The sequence below is a fragment of the Pseudophryne corroboree genome, chromosome 11, assembly GCF_028390025.1.
Source record: "Pseudophryne corroboree isolate aPseCor3 chromosome 11, aPseCor3.hap2, whole genome shotgun sequence".
NCBI lineage: Eukaryota > Metazoa > Chordata > Amphibia > Anura > Myobatrachidae > Pseudophryne > Pseudophryne corroboree.
Window position 1 is genome coordinate 262,899,128 of NC_086454.1, and position 14,863 is coordinate 262,913,990.

General features: G+C 45.5%; 1 protein-coding gene across 1 annotated transcript in view; it reads right to left on the minus strand.

Moving 5' to 3' along the window:
- The window catches only part of CDYL2 (chromodomain Y like 2), a 244,481-nt gene that overhangs the window by 5,420 nt on the left and 224,198 nt on the right, over positions 1-14,863 (minus strand). Inside the window, exons 4-6 of the mRNA XM_063945371.1 lie at positions 10,914-11,086; positions 3,743-3,953; positions 3,466-3,609 (exon numbers count right to left, since the gene is read on the minus strand). Of these exons, the coding sequence (XP_063801441.1) occupies positions 3,466-3,609; positions 3,743-3,953; positions 10,914-11,086 (528 nt within the window). The remainder of the gene's footprint in view (positions 1-3,465; positions 3,610-3,742; positions 3,954-10,913; positions 11,087-14,863) is intronic.

Below are 14,863 nucleotides of genomic sequence, written 5' to 3' on the forward strand. Positions count from 1 at the left end.
AAGTAACTGAAAAGGCCAGTGGAACACCTGGGACATGGACTCTTTATTGAAATGTTGCAAGAGATTTGTTATTTATAATGTATATCAGAGAAGCCAATCAGAATGCTGATTCGTTGCGCCAGAGTTTACTGTGACTAACAAAGGAATATAGCACTGCATGATATAGACAGCTATACTATACAAGGGACACTGGGGTAGATGAAGCAGTGATAAGATTGGAGAACTGTGCCATGGCAGCCAATCAGCTGCTACGTATAATTTTATAGAATGCACTTGATAAATGTTGATTGCCATGGCACACTTCTCCACTCTTATCACTGCTTCATACACTGTAAAGGGGAAGGGGGGGGGACACACACTGGTGCTATACTATAAAGGAAGGGATGGCACTGGACGCCATACTGTTAAGGGTGGTGGTGGAGGGGTACTGGCTGCTATGTTTTTAATGAAGAGGACCACATGCCACTATAATGTGAGAGAATACTACCCTATATATTGTGACGGGGGATGGAGACTGCACCAGTTTGAGCCCATCAATATAGCTGAGTGGCTAGATTTACCCTGCAATAGACAGAGGGACAACGGTCTGTGGGAGCAGTAATCATATGTACCAGTATAGTTATACTGTTTTTACTTGCAATGACTGTGTAATACTCAGGTAAGTATCACTGAATTTACCAGCTTCCAGGTGAGCTTAAAGTAGGCCTCTGGATTTTGGGCAAATATGACAGGCTCTAGTTTGTGTGGTGTGCGCGGGGCCTAATTTCTTCTCACTTTCCTTACCAGATCCTGGTGACTAGTATCGAGTGGAGGCAGGTTTTCTCTGTCAATTTATGTTACGCACAGTCAAAAATTACACGATTGCTCTACAGTCATTTTATTAAGCTGGAACACGTCTGGAAGTGTTTTTACCACTGTAAGGGTGTGTACACACGGTGAGATCCTTGCTATGCCCGATTTTCACTTGCGATTTCCCTTGAACTCCCTGGAGCCCAGATAGCACAGATTTTGACTAACTTTTCTTGAGATATGGACTATGGGGGTCATTCCGAGTTGTTCGCTCGCAAGCTGCTTTTAGCAGCTTTGCACACGCTAAGCCGCCGCCTACTGGGAGTGAATCTTAGCATAGTAAAATTGCGAACGAAAGATTAGCAGAATTGCGAATAGACACTTCTTAGCAGTTTCTGAGTAGCTCCAAACTTACTCGGCATCTGCGATCAGTTCAGTGCTTGTCGTTCCTGGTTTGACGTCACAAACACACCCAGCGTTCGCCCAGACACTCCTCCGTTTCTCCAGCCACTCCCGCGTTTTTTTCCCAGAAACGGTAGCGTTTTTTCACACACACCCATAAAACGGCTAGTTTCCACCCAGAAACACCCACTTCCTGTCACTCACATTACAATCACCAGAACGAAGAAAAAACATCGTAATGCCGTGAGTAAAATTCCTAATTGCATAGCAAATTTACTTGGCGCATTCGCGCTGCGGACATTGCGCATGCGCAGTAGCGACTATTCGCTCCGTTGCGACAAAAAAATAACGAGCGAACAACTCGGAATGACCCCCTATGTGTGCTTACGATTTTGGCTTATGTGAGATGTCACTGACATGTGAGATGAACTAGATAGTACACTGATCTAGCAAGGATTGACTTGCCTGCACAGTCTATCTTTTCTTGCGATGCCGACCTGGCGGGACTGCGCATCGGGATCGCAAGGTGACTTTCACCTTGCGATCTGCACTAACTTTTCTTGCGATTTTGACTATACAGTCAAAATTGAAAGAAAATATCTCACCGTGTGTACACACCCTAAGAGCGTAAAAGTAGTTAACATAAGCAATATTATTTATAATGCACTCACAGTAGACTATATGTGCACACCTTGTGCAATAAATAGAAAACAAATTTTAATATATAACAAGAATAACAATCTTAACAATGTACTATACACTGCTAATAATAGTCTCTTATAAATGATTACTAATGGGGCTCGATATGCTGCTCTATAAGCAGTTCACATTGGAGTACTCAATTTTTGTAAAATCAGAGCCTTACGTTACACGTGTAAGCCTTGCAGTGATTATCTGGTTTTCATCCAAAGTGTAAAGTATTCCTTTTTTTGCACTGTAATATATATTTGCAGAAATGAATACGGTTTCTTACTATTCCTTGTGCTGAGTACTTATTAACTCATTCTGTACTGTGATACGGTGGCAGTGTTACAGGACTGTAGCTGCAGCCAATTAGCTGTGCACAATGGATATACCCTGCAGTGCATTTATGATGGGCTCGAGTCAGAAGCTCAGTTGGTTATGAAGTCAAATCCTGGATTGAGTCTAAGCAATAACAAGTTTCCAAATACCGAAATCTGGGTAGTTATCTCTCACATCATTTGGTCCTAGCTGTCCCGAATAGATGCAGCTGCTAAATAAGTGCAATTGTCACTCTTATGTATGTACAGAGGGAGTGCCTTTTGTGCAGAAATGCAGAGTTATCAGTCTGTTATAGGCTTTAGCGCTAGTTACTGGGTTATGTGAGGGCTTTACTGACTGTGAATATACAGTATTCGTGCCCGCACACCTGCTGTCAGTCACTGGGTAAGTCCGCCCGACGTTCCTCCTCTGTAATGCTAGGCACTGTTAAAGCCGACCCACCGGCTGTCAGTGTGTAGTGGAGGCCTTCTCTGGAGCTGTCCTGAATGGGAATGGAGTCTGCGAGACCACTCTCCTGGCCAGACTCTCACAGCTGATTCACAACCTCTACTCCGCCTCCATCAAAAACTTCTCTACCAGAGACGCTGGGAGCTGGGGTGTCCCTCGGGAGGTGATGTGGTGACTTGGCTGCCTTTTCACTGATCCCAGTCACCGGGAACCAGGGCTTCCTATCTCTAGCTGCTCAGCACACTCTCTCTGCGGTCAATTTGTGTCTCTACCTCTCAAAATGGCCCCCTGCAACAGCCACCCACGGTCCTTCCTTGGCCCAGCAGTTAACTCTTTCAGTGCATGCCAGCTCTAGTCCATAGCCTCAAGTGCAAGTCCTGGATTCCAGCACAATCCTACTGTAGCTACTGTGCATTTTCTGAGTCCAAACTTGCATACATATTAACCAATAAAGTCCCACATACATTTCCATAGTTTCTACTTCCGGTAGTTAGTTAGTGGGGTATCACAATTGTAGTATTTAAAATCTGTTTATTATTAAATACCATATTTCTATTTTACATTGACTACTTGCCCCATACCAAAACTACACTACCCACAGCTCACTTCCTTTATAGGCTCTGGCTGCAGACCAAGACCTCAGATAGTCAATGAGGGAACAGCTCCCCAAAGTCAAGCCAGGATAGATCACATTCTCCTGGGTACATTGGCATCATGTTTCATCTCATCACAAACGGCAGCATAACTGAAGGTACATTGTGGGGCATGTCAACAAACGTTACCACAAAGACAGAAGCATCTTACCATAGCACTACAAGCAGCCATCTCTTTTACTCGGAGCATTACTTCTTGACTGAATGTTGTTGGCCAAAAAACTTGTGAGACAAGCCCTCTGCTGCATGCCTCTTGTGCGGTAAGCTTCCTCCCACAAAACAGCATCTCATTGGCCTAGAGGGGAAGAGCTTTGATGGTTATTGCCAAAGAGTAAACATAGATCATAGTCAAGCTCTAAAGCAAACAAAGCCTGCTCTAGGTGGATCATGGTGAGAAACAGAAATACATTTTTAAACAAACAACTCACCAGAGCAACACCGAGTATCTGAGGGAACGTGTATGAAGAGCAGCCAGCAGGAGTCAAGCGGATAGTGGCATACGGAGTCTGAAACCAAGCCTTTTCACTTGCCCAGACTATATCACACAGAGGTAAGATGGATGCCCCCAAGCCAAGAGCTGGGCCATTGATGGCGACCACAATTGGTTTCTTAAACTGGATGAATGCCTTTACAAAATCCCTTAAAAAGAAACATTATTATTGGCTTTTAAAACGAAGGAAAAAAAAAATCCTGGTCAAACATGGGCCTGTTCGTTCATTTGTCACCAGCGCTGATGACAGCATCACGGTTTAAGCTGGCTAACTGTGTATAACGATCTATACGGTTATAATCAGATCATTATTGGGAATTGTGCCAGTATTTGAGACAACCACCAGTAACGAAAAAAAATCAAGGCCCATCATGCTGTCACAAAGCAGTTGGTAAAAGGGTTGTCAGCCCCCTTAAATATCAAGGAACAAAAAAAAAAAAACCATGCTAGCTAGTATAAACAATTACTATATGATGGACGGTATATGGTATAAAAATGCACATTTATTAAAATCACAATAAAAATAAAGAAATAAAATTACAAGGTGTAAATAACTACTACTTGGGCCAAAAGCATGTTGGTAAGTTAAAGTTGTATGATCAGACTGGCTCCTGTATTAATCAATATTTAAATTAGGACTCTCTCCTTTGTGTCCATAAAGGATCCAATTTTAGTACATGAATCTGTATGTCCAAACTGTCCCTTTAGCAACCAAATTTGCAAATGAACAGGCAGAAGGAGTATTCACCAGGTATCCAGAACTCTGCAGGTTGTTCCAAGGAGAATGTCAAAGTCCAAACAAAAGTCCAATTATGCAACAGGATTACAGATACACAGGCTCAATGTGTTTCACTGGCCTACAGTCATCCAGCTTCCTGAGGAATATGGAGGATATTCTTTCAGCCCGTTCATCTGCAAATTCGGTTGCTAAAGGGACTGTTTGGACATACAGATTCATGTACTGGTAATACCTTGCTACTAAAATTGGATCTTTTATGGACACAGGAAAAAGTTATAATAGGATTTTAATTACCTACCGGTAAATGCTTTTCTCGTAGTCCGTAGAGGATGCTGGGGTCCATATTAGTACCATGGGGTGTAGACGGGTCCACCAGGAGCCATTGGCACTTTAAGAGTTTATCAGTGTGGGCTGGCTCCTCCCTCTATGCCCCTCCTACCAGACTCCGTCTAGAAACTGTGTCCGAGGAGACGGGCAACTTTGAGAGAAGGAAATACACAGATAGTGGCAAGATTCATACCAGCTCACACAACAAGGCAAATCCGGCCAACAGGCCGGAGAACTCAGCAACAGCTGAAACAGTACTAAAACAGGAACAAACACAGAACTTACCTAGGAACTAGGTAGTACTGAACCAAATAACCACTGCAGGATAAAGAAGCGCTGGGCAGGCGCCCAGCATCCTCTACGGACTACGAGAAAAGGATTTACCGGTAGTTAATTAAAATCCTATTTTCTCTTATGTCCTAGAGGATGTTGGGGTCCATATTAGTACCATGGGGATGTACCAAAGCTCCCAGAACGGGAGGGAGACCGCGCAGGTTCCTGCACAACTGCTTGACCAAACTTGAGGTCATCAGAGGCCAAAGTATCGAACTTGTAAAACTTAGCAAACGTGTTCGAACCAGACCAAGTAGCTACTCGGCAGAGCTGTAAAGCCGAGACACCCCTGGCAGCCGCCCAGGAAGAACCCACTTTACGAGTAGAGTGGGCCTTAACCGATTTTGGACACGGCAATCCTGCCGTAGAATAGGCATGCTGGATGGTGAACCTGATCCAGCGAGAAATCGACTGCTTAGAAGCAGGACACCCAATTTTCTTGGGATCATAGAGGACAAACAGAGTCAGACTTCCTGAGACGAGCCGTCCTCTTCACATAAATCTTCAAAGTCCTCACAACATCCAAGGACTTTGAAGCAATTGAGGAGTCAGTAGCCACTGGCACCACAATAGGTTGGTTGATATGAAAAGCTGACACAACCTTAGGAAGGAACTGTGGACGAGTCCTGAGTCCCGCCCTATCTTCATGGAAGACCAGATAGGGACTTTTACAGGACAAAGCCCCCAATTCCGACACACGTCGAGCAGAAGTCAAGGCCAACAAAGTTACCGCCTTCCATGTGAGAAACTTGATTTCAGCCTCCTGTAGAGGCTCAAACCAATCCGATTGCAGGAACTGCAACACCAGATCAAGATCTCATGGTACCGTTGGCGCCACAAAAGGGGGCTGGATGTGCAGAACCCCTTTCAAAAAGGTCTGAACCTCAGGGAGGACAGCAAATTGTTTCTGGAAGAAAATGGATAAGGCCGAAATCTGGACCTTGATGGAGCCCCATCTCAGGCCTAAATCCACACCTGCTTGCAGGAAAAGGAGAAACCGTCCAAGTTGAAACTCCACCGCAGGAAACTTCTTGGATTCACACCAAGACACATACTTTTTCCAAATTCGATGGTAATGTTTAGACGTTACCCCCTTCCTGGCCTGTATCAGGGTAGGAATAACCTCGATCAGAATACCCTTCCGAGCTAAGATCTGGCGCTCAACCGCTATGCCGTCAAACGTAGCCGTAAGTCTTGATAAGCGAACGGCCCCTGTAGTAAAAGATCCTCCCGAAGAGGCCTTGGATCTTCCAGCAGTAGATCCAGCAGGTCCGCGTACCAAGCCCTCCTTGGTCAGTCTGGAGCAATGAGGATTGCCAGAACCCTTGTTCTTTTTACAAGTTGTAGAACTCTTGGGATAAGAGGAAGTGGAGGGAACACATACACTGACGTGAACACCCACGGCATTACTAGTGCGTCCGCCGCCACTGCCTGTGGGTCTCTTGACCTGCAACAGTACCTCCTCAGCTTCTTGTTGAGGCGGGAGGCCATCATGTCTATGTGACGAACCCCCCACCAACCGGTTACCTCCTCGAACACCTCTGGGTGGAGGTCGTGTCTGCTGAGGAAGTCCGCTTCCCAGTTGTCTACTCCCGGAATGAAGATTGCTGACATCGCTACAGCATGCCTTTCTGCCCAGAGGAGGATCCTTGTCACCTCTGACATTGCAGCCCTGCTCTTCGTTCTGCCCTGTCGGTTTATGTAGGCCACTGTGGTCACGTTGTCTGACTGCACCTAATGTAGAAGGGGTGCCGCTTGAAGAAGGCCGTTGTATATGGCTCTTAGCTCCAGGATGTTTATCGGAAGAAGGGATTTCTGACTTGACCACCTTCCTTGGAAGGTTTCCCCTTGAGCGACTGCTCCCCAACCTCTTAGACTTGCATCCGTGGTTAGAAGGATCCAGTCCTGAACCCCGAACCTTCGGCCCTCCAGAAGGTGAGGTAGTTGCAGCCACCAGAGGAGCGAATTCCTTGCTTTCGGCAACAGATGTATCTTCTGGTGCATATGTAGGTGAGATCCCGACCACTGGTCCAAGAGATCCAGTTGAAAGGACTAAGCATGAAACCTTCTGTACTGCAGAGCCTCTTAGGAGGCAACCATCTTCCCCAGAAGGCGGATGCACTGATGAACCGATACCCGGGCCGGCTTCAAGACATCCCGGACCATTGTTTGAATCACCAACGCTTTCTCCACCGGTAGAAACACCCTCTGTGTTGAGGATCATCCCCAGGGAAGACAGCCTCCTTGTCGGCTCCAGATGAGACTTTGGAAGGTTCAGGATCCAACCGTGCTCCTTGAGCAGATGCGTCATGAGAGCAATGGATCTTAGCAACTTCTCCCTGGACGATACCTTGATCAGCAGGTCGTCCAGATACGGAATTATGTTCACCCACTGCTTGCAGAGGAGAACCATCATCTCTGCCATCACCTTGGTGAAGATCCTCGGTGCTGTGGAGAGACCGAATGGCAGTGCCTGAAACTGATAGTGATCATCTAACTGTGCAAACCTGAGATAAGCCTGATGCGGCGACCAAATGGGAATGTGGAGGTACGCATCTTTGATGTCCAGGGACACCAGGAACTCCCCCTCTGTCAGTCCTGAGATAACCGCTCGCAGAGACACCATTTTGAATTTGTAGTCCCTGAGATAAGGGTTCAATGATTTCAAGTTCAGAATTGGCCTGACCGAACCACCCGGCTTCGGTACCACAAAAGGTTCGAATAGTAACCTTTGTTCAACTGATGAGGTGGAACTGGAACAATGACCTCCGACAATACCAATTTTCGGATAGCATCCAGTAAAATAGCTCTGTCTGCCGGCAAAGCCGGCAAGCCTGATTTGAAGAATCAGTGAGGTGGGAGAGTTTGAAACTCCAGCCTGTACCCCCGGGACACAATATCCTGTATCCAGGGATCCAGGCCAGACGACACCCAGACGTGGATGAAATGCCGGAGTCTCGCTCCCACCTGACCTTCTTCCAGGCTGCGCGGTCCGTCATGCTGAGGACTTTGAGGCACCAGAAGCAGGCTTCTGGTCCTGGGAACCTGCGGGAGTAGGCTTTCTGGATTTGGCACGACCACCTCTAAAGAAGGTGTGAGAGGGCTTGTTCTTTCTAGTCCTAGTGGGCTGAAAGGACTGTGACGTGTTGGGAGAAAAAGGCTTCTTCGTAGCCGGTGCAGCCGAGGGGAGAAAAGGAGACTTACCCGCTGTAGCTGTGGCAATCCACGCATCCAGCGCCTCCCCAAACAGAGCCTGCCCTGTATAGGGTAGGCTCTCCACACTTTTCCTGGATTCCGCGTCCGCAGACCATTGGCGCAGCCAGAGACCCATGCGAGCCGAGACGGACATGGAGGAGATCCCCGCAGCCATGGAACCCAGATCCTTCATGGATTCCACCAGAAACCCTGCAGAATCCTGTATGTTACGTAAAAACAAATTAACGTCACCTTTATCCATCGCAGTCAAGTCCTCCTGCAGAGTGATTGACCATTTTGCTATTGCTTTTGAAATCCATGCACAGGCAATAGTAGGCCGCAGTATCGCCCCTGAAGCAGTGTATATGGATTTGAGCATAGCATCCACCTAGCGATCCGCCGGGTCTTTCAACGCGGTAGATCCCGGGACAGGCAAAACCACTTGTTTTGACAGCCTGGAAACAGCGGTGTCAACTACAGGCGGGTACTCGCATTTTTTTCTATCGTCCTCCGGGAAGGGAAAAGCAACCAGAACCCTTTTAGGGATCTGGAATTTTATCTCCGGGTTTTCCCAGGCCTTTTCAAAAATGGCATTTAATTTCTTAGAAGCAGGGAAGGTGAGAGGGGCTTTCTTACAGTCTGTGAAAAAAGCCTCCTCAACCTGCTCAGGTGTGTCAGAAATATGTAACACATCCCGAATGGCCTCAATCATCAACTGCTCCCCCTTAGCAAGTGATGCCGTCCCCCTTGACACTTCCTCATCACCGTCTGCTGTGACAGAATCGGCATCCGTGTCATCCTGCGTAATTTGGGCAAGAGCACGTTTGTGAGAATGTACCACAGGGGGCCCAGAGGGAGCAGTATCGACCCACCTGCCATAGAGGACTGCAATACCTGAGTTGCATGCTCAGTCCTTGCAACCCTTTCAGAAATCTGAGAAATAGCCCCCCTAAGAGAGGCTAACCACTCCGGTTCCCTAGCCGGGATCTGCGCTACAACAGTGCAATCCTGATTACATGGAATGGAATCTTCCTGAGAAGATATATCCTCTGCAGCATATGAGACAGAGTCTCTAGACATGGTTGCTTGCACACCCCACATACACACAGGGTACAGGGCAGACAGAGTTTCCCCCCCAAAGAATGGCAGAGACACACAGAGATTGGAGCCAACCCACACACAGTGCTATACAAGTATAGGGAGACCCTTAAGCAGCGCTGACTGTGCCCCTTAATAGGTGACACAGTCTATACACAGCCTCCCCTACCCTCTACAACCCCCTGGTACCGTACAGATAGCTGGAGTTGCTCTGGAGGGACTGCTCTTCACAGGCAGCGTGTCTGCAGGCAGGAAAATGGCTCTGAACGCTGCTGGGTCCGCTCTGAGGAGAAGCTCCGCCCCTTAATGGCGCTGTCTTCCCGCTCTTCCAAGATTATACTGGCCTGAGGATTTTCTGCTGGCTGAGATCCGAGGACCCCGACAGGCTTTCTGGTCAGTGTAGGGTTAAGGCACCGGCTCAGGGCGCCCCTCACAGTGCCGCACCATGTACCGCTGAGCCCCGGAAGCGCAGTCAGTACTGTGCTCCCTGTCCTGTAGCCGCCATCCTCACATCGGCTCCCTGCTTGCCAGGGAGCCGATGACTCACTCGCCACACTTCAGCTCTGCAAGGGGGTGGCAACATGCTGCCGGGGTGAGCGTTCCCCTGCGGCGGGGAGCGATCTATCCCCTCTGGAGCTCAGTGTCCAGTCAGCGGAGACAGTGGCTCAGACCCCGCAGGGCGGACACTGCTCCCCCCCCTCAGTCCCTCGCTGCAGGAAGGCTGTTGTCTGCAGCCTCCCTGTAAAATAACAAACTCTAAAAAAACTTTTACTAAAGACGCTCCTTAGAGCTCCCCTAGCTGTGACTGGCTCCTCTGGGCACATTTTCTAAACTGAGTCTGGTAGGAGGGGCATAGAGGGAGGAGCCAGCCCACACTGTTAAACTCTTAAAGTACCAATGGCTCCTGGTGGACCCGTCTATACCCCATGGTACTAATATTGACCCAAGCATCCTCTAGGACATAAGAGAAAATTTAAATATTAATACAGGAGTCAGTCTTATTGTACAACTTTAATTTACCAACACAATTGTGGCCCAACTAGTGGTTGCTATTTACACCTTGTGATTTTATTTTTATTGTGGTTTTAATAAATGTGCATTTTTCATCGTATGTACCATCCATCATATAGTAATTGTTTATACTAGCATGGTTTTGTATCATTTCTAGTTTTGGGGCTACACGTGGTGTGTGCAGGGTAAGGTGCAAGGGGTGCCAAAAGCAAACTATAGCAATAATAAAACACATTTTTATTTTATTTTATACTACTAAAACCATAACATCATGCTGAGACCCACTGTAACCAGATATTTAGGTTAATTACCACTCATTATAAAATAGCTTATCCAGTTTGTTAAAAGGTATTTTAATTGTGTCCCAATACTCTAAGGTATATAGAAACAGCTGATGTTCAAATACCTTATAGCTTCTGCAATCCTTGAGCTTTCCTTCCTCCTATCTGTAGATAATCTCCCGATAAGGTATGAATAATCTAGGCCGCTGCAGAATACACTACCGACAGCACTAAGCAGCAGGAGCTTACTGTCATCAGATGAAGCATTGCATAAAGCCCGCCGGACCTCTTTCATAATCTGAGTGTAGGAGGCAAACATAACATCAATGCACAGGTCTCTAATAAATAAATAAATAAATATATATATATATATCTATATATATATATATAGAGAGAGAGAGAGAGAGAGAGAGAGAGATACATACACACACAAAAACAGTCACTCCACCCAATTGGTACTTGCCCAGGTGTCCTCCTGGATGTGGATAGATCCAATATGGATCTTCAGTAAGGTGGTACTCTCAGTAGCATTCACAAGAAGAGTCAGACAGACAATGCATCCTTACTTCAATGTTTCAGTCCTTTAATAGAATTCATCAGTTCCTATGAAAGTCCATTATAGGACCGAAACGTTGAATTTCCCGACCATCTTTAGTAACCTGAGGGTTACACAGATGACTGATATTCATACAGATGATCCGATGCTGCGTCCTTGAGCAGCAGACCACAGTAGATGGCAAGAGGGGTCTATTTACACAAGACATCTCCTGCAATATTACCATATTATTATTATTACCATATTATCGCCCTTTGGTTTTGTATGCGGCGGCTGTTACCAAACCGTCCATCTCTGAACTGGGCCCTCAATCTGCATCTCTTACATCTCTGGTCAGGTTATGTTTAATATCCCGGATGCCGAAATACCAATGCCGGAATCCTGACGCCAAATCCAGAAAACATCAGGATCCCGGTGCCGGAATCCTGACAACCAGGATCCCGAAGGCAAGTATAGCCAGGAGGATTGGGTTAGACCAGGGGTAGCCAACCCTGGTCCTCGAGAGCTACCAACAGTTCACGTTTTCCAGGTCTCCTCACAGAATCACAGTGAAGTAATTAACTCCAACTGTGAATCTTTTAAAATGTGTCAGTTAGTAATGACTACACCTGGGCACCTGCTATGTGAGCTGGAAAACATGAACGTTTGGTAGCTCTCGTAGTCCAGGGTTGGCTACCAGGGGGTTAGACTGTGGGCGGGGGTAGCTTTAGCCGCCACCAGGGGGATTAGGGTTAGGCTGCTTGGGTAGGGAGGCTAAGGTTAGGCTGCAGGAAGGGCGTTTTAGGGTTATGCAATATCGAGCAGGATTTAGGCACCATGGAGGAGGGTTAGAGTTAGGCTGTGGGGGTTAGGTTTAGACACTAACCGGGGAGGTTAGGGTTAGGCACTAATGAGGGAGGTTAGGGGAGGCACTAATGCGGGAGGTTAGGGGTAGCCACTAATGTGGGAGTTTAGGGTTAGGGGTGTGAGTTCTAAAGCTTAACCCACCCCTGTTGGGATCTTCATTATCGGGATTCCAGCTTCAGTATTCTGACGTGTGCCGGGATATTATACCCAACAGCTCTGGTCAACCAGTATTTGCAAGGTGAACGTTACCATCTGTTATCTTTACATTGTGATTAGATTTTTATGAGGTCATCTCAGAGCTCTAGCAATGTGCCTTATATTTGAAAGTTCACTTTACAGAGCTTTACTCTTCCTTGTTTTTAATTATTTTATTACAGGATCTTTATCTCCACTCCTGGCGCCATTGATGGGATAGGACTCCTTTTTTTCTTAGTACTGTATGACCTGAGTAATCTGAATTATGTTTAATTGTGTTTATTTGAAGATTAAGAGTGTTTACCCTTCCACCAAGTGAATTAGGATGGTGATGAATCTGTTGCAGCAGAAAGTTGCCTTATCCTAGCCAAGAGACATTTATGTACAAGATGGTACTACCTTTTTCCCATATGCCTCAGCTTAGAACAACTGGGATATTATAATCATTTATTTATTTTGGAGATGGAGACATATATTTTTTTCTGTATCTACAATAGCGATCAGAGCCCAACTCCCTTTTCGGCATAATGCAATAAATTGCGGACCTATGTTGGAATTATCCTTTCAAGTGCTCCAGCATATAAACAATCTCCCTATATCGCTTAATTTTATTAATGCTTACTTCTGTATACAACATGAGAGCATTATTTTTCTAGATACACATAGAATGGCAATAGGAAGATTATATTAGTAACTTCTGTGATAAATGAACTTTTACGACTTTCCTTTACATTTGGCTTCTGTATTCTTGAGGCTACAGTAATTACAGTACATTAGCAGAACAACAAAAAGAATGCAGGTTTTGACAGACTGCCTAGAAATACCACGTTCCCCCTGTGCTCACGACAGAGGTTGTTAAAGATCGTGAGAATTCCCAAGAGTGTTGGTTGTCATGGAAACCCCACTTCTCTTTTCACAAAGATCTTTCTTACATTTAGTCAACATACCCACTTTCTCTACTTGATCCCAGGTGGGCCTATCCCTTTAAACCAAGATGTATCTCATCCTATCATTACACCGCTCCTGGGGCTTGCTACGGTGTTAATAAATGTTACTATTTTGGGTCTCTCTCTGTATAGTGCATCACCCTGCAAAATGCACTCCCACCAAAACAGATACATTGAAGACTTTTCACAAGTCTTTCTTACAGTTTAATATGCTGTCTCAATGTTTGAGCAGACAGAATATTTCAGGAACAATAAACATTACAATTAACAAGTGCTTAATTACAATCCACTGATATTACTGTAATTACAGATGGGTCCACATTTATCTAGACCTTTAATAGGATTAACTGAGAGAGTAGCCCCTTTGCTTGACAATTAATATATATATATGTCAGTCTGCCTTTGGGCTGTCTTGGTGATAGGATGTATTGCTGCAAGTCCTGATGATGGTCCTTATTTGACCGAAACGTCACGTCGACTAAATCTCTTTGCATGATTGCACTTTAATATGGTCTGTGAGTAATAAATGGACTATTTTTTCTGCTATAAGCAAATTGTTTTTCTTTGTTAGCATGTGATTTAAAATTAACAATTGCTTGCTTACCCATTACAAGTGACACTGTAAACTGAGTTGAGTGCAAATAAATGACCATTAAATTTACATTTTCTAGAAAATAAGATATATTGTGCAGCATTAACCTAACATTCCACTACAACTGTTAATAAGCTACAGTATTATCCCTTTATTGTTTTCCATTCTGGACAATTCAAGCTCTATTCACATCTTTATGGGGTGTAGTAAAGTATGTCGACATACAGACTTTCCATTGCAGAGTTGAGTATACCTAACTCTAATCCCTTGGTCTACATGATACAGTCCACTCTTGGCTGTCCTCCTATCTCTCTGACCATTCCTTCTCTATCTTTCATGACTCCACATCCCACCTCCATACACTTCCACGAGCAGTTGGTGTCCTCAAAGGTATTGTTCTAGGACCTCTTCGATTTTCTATATATACATTCTCTTTAGGTTAACTCATCTGGTCTTTTGACCTCCAATATCCTATCTATCTGATGATTTTCAGACCCTCCCTTCCTTTTGTGACTGCTCATCCAATCTCCTCATTTTTATCTTCAACTGTCTCTCTGCTATCTCTTCCTGGATGTCCCAGCGCTTTTTTACATTTAACATGTCTTCTAACTTCACTTCTTACAACTTAATTATCTATTGACAGCTCTACCATCTCCTCAAGTCCCCAAGTGCATTGTTTTGGGAGTTATCCTCGACTCCTCCCTCTCCTTCAAACCACACATTCAGTACCTTTCACAGTCCTGCCATTTCCATCTCTACAAAATTTCCAGAATCAGGCCCTTCCTCGCCCTGGATGCTACAAAGACCCTCATCCACTCACTGGTCATCTCCAGATTGGACTACTATAACCTCCCTCTATTTTGTCTCCTTGACTCCCACCTCCGCCACTCCATTCTTCCCTCCATACTGTTGCCTGGTTCAACTTCCTCTCCAAATGTA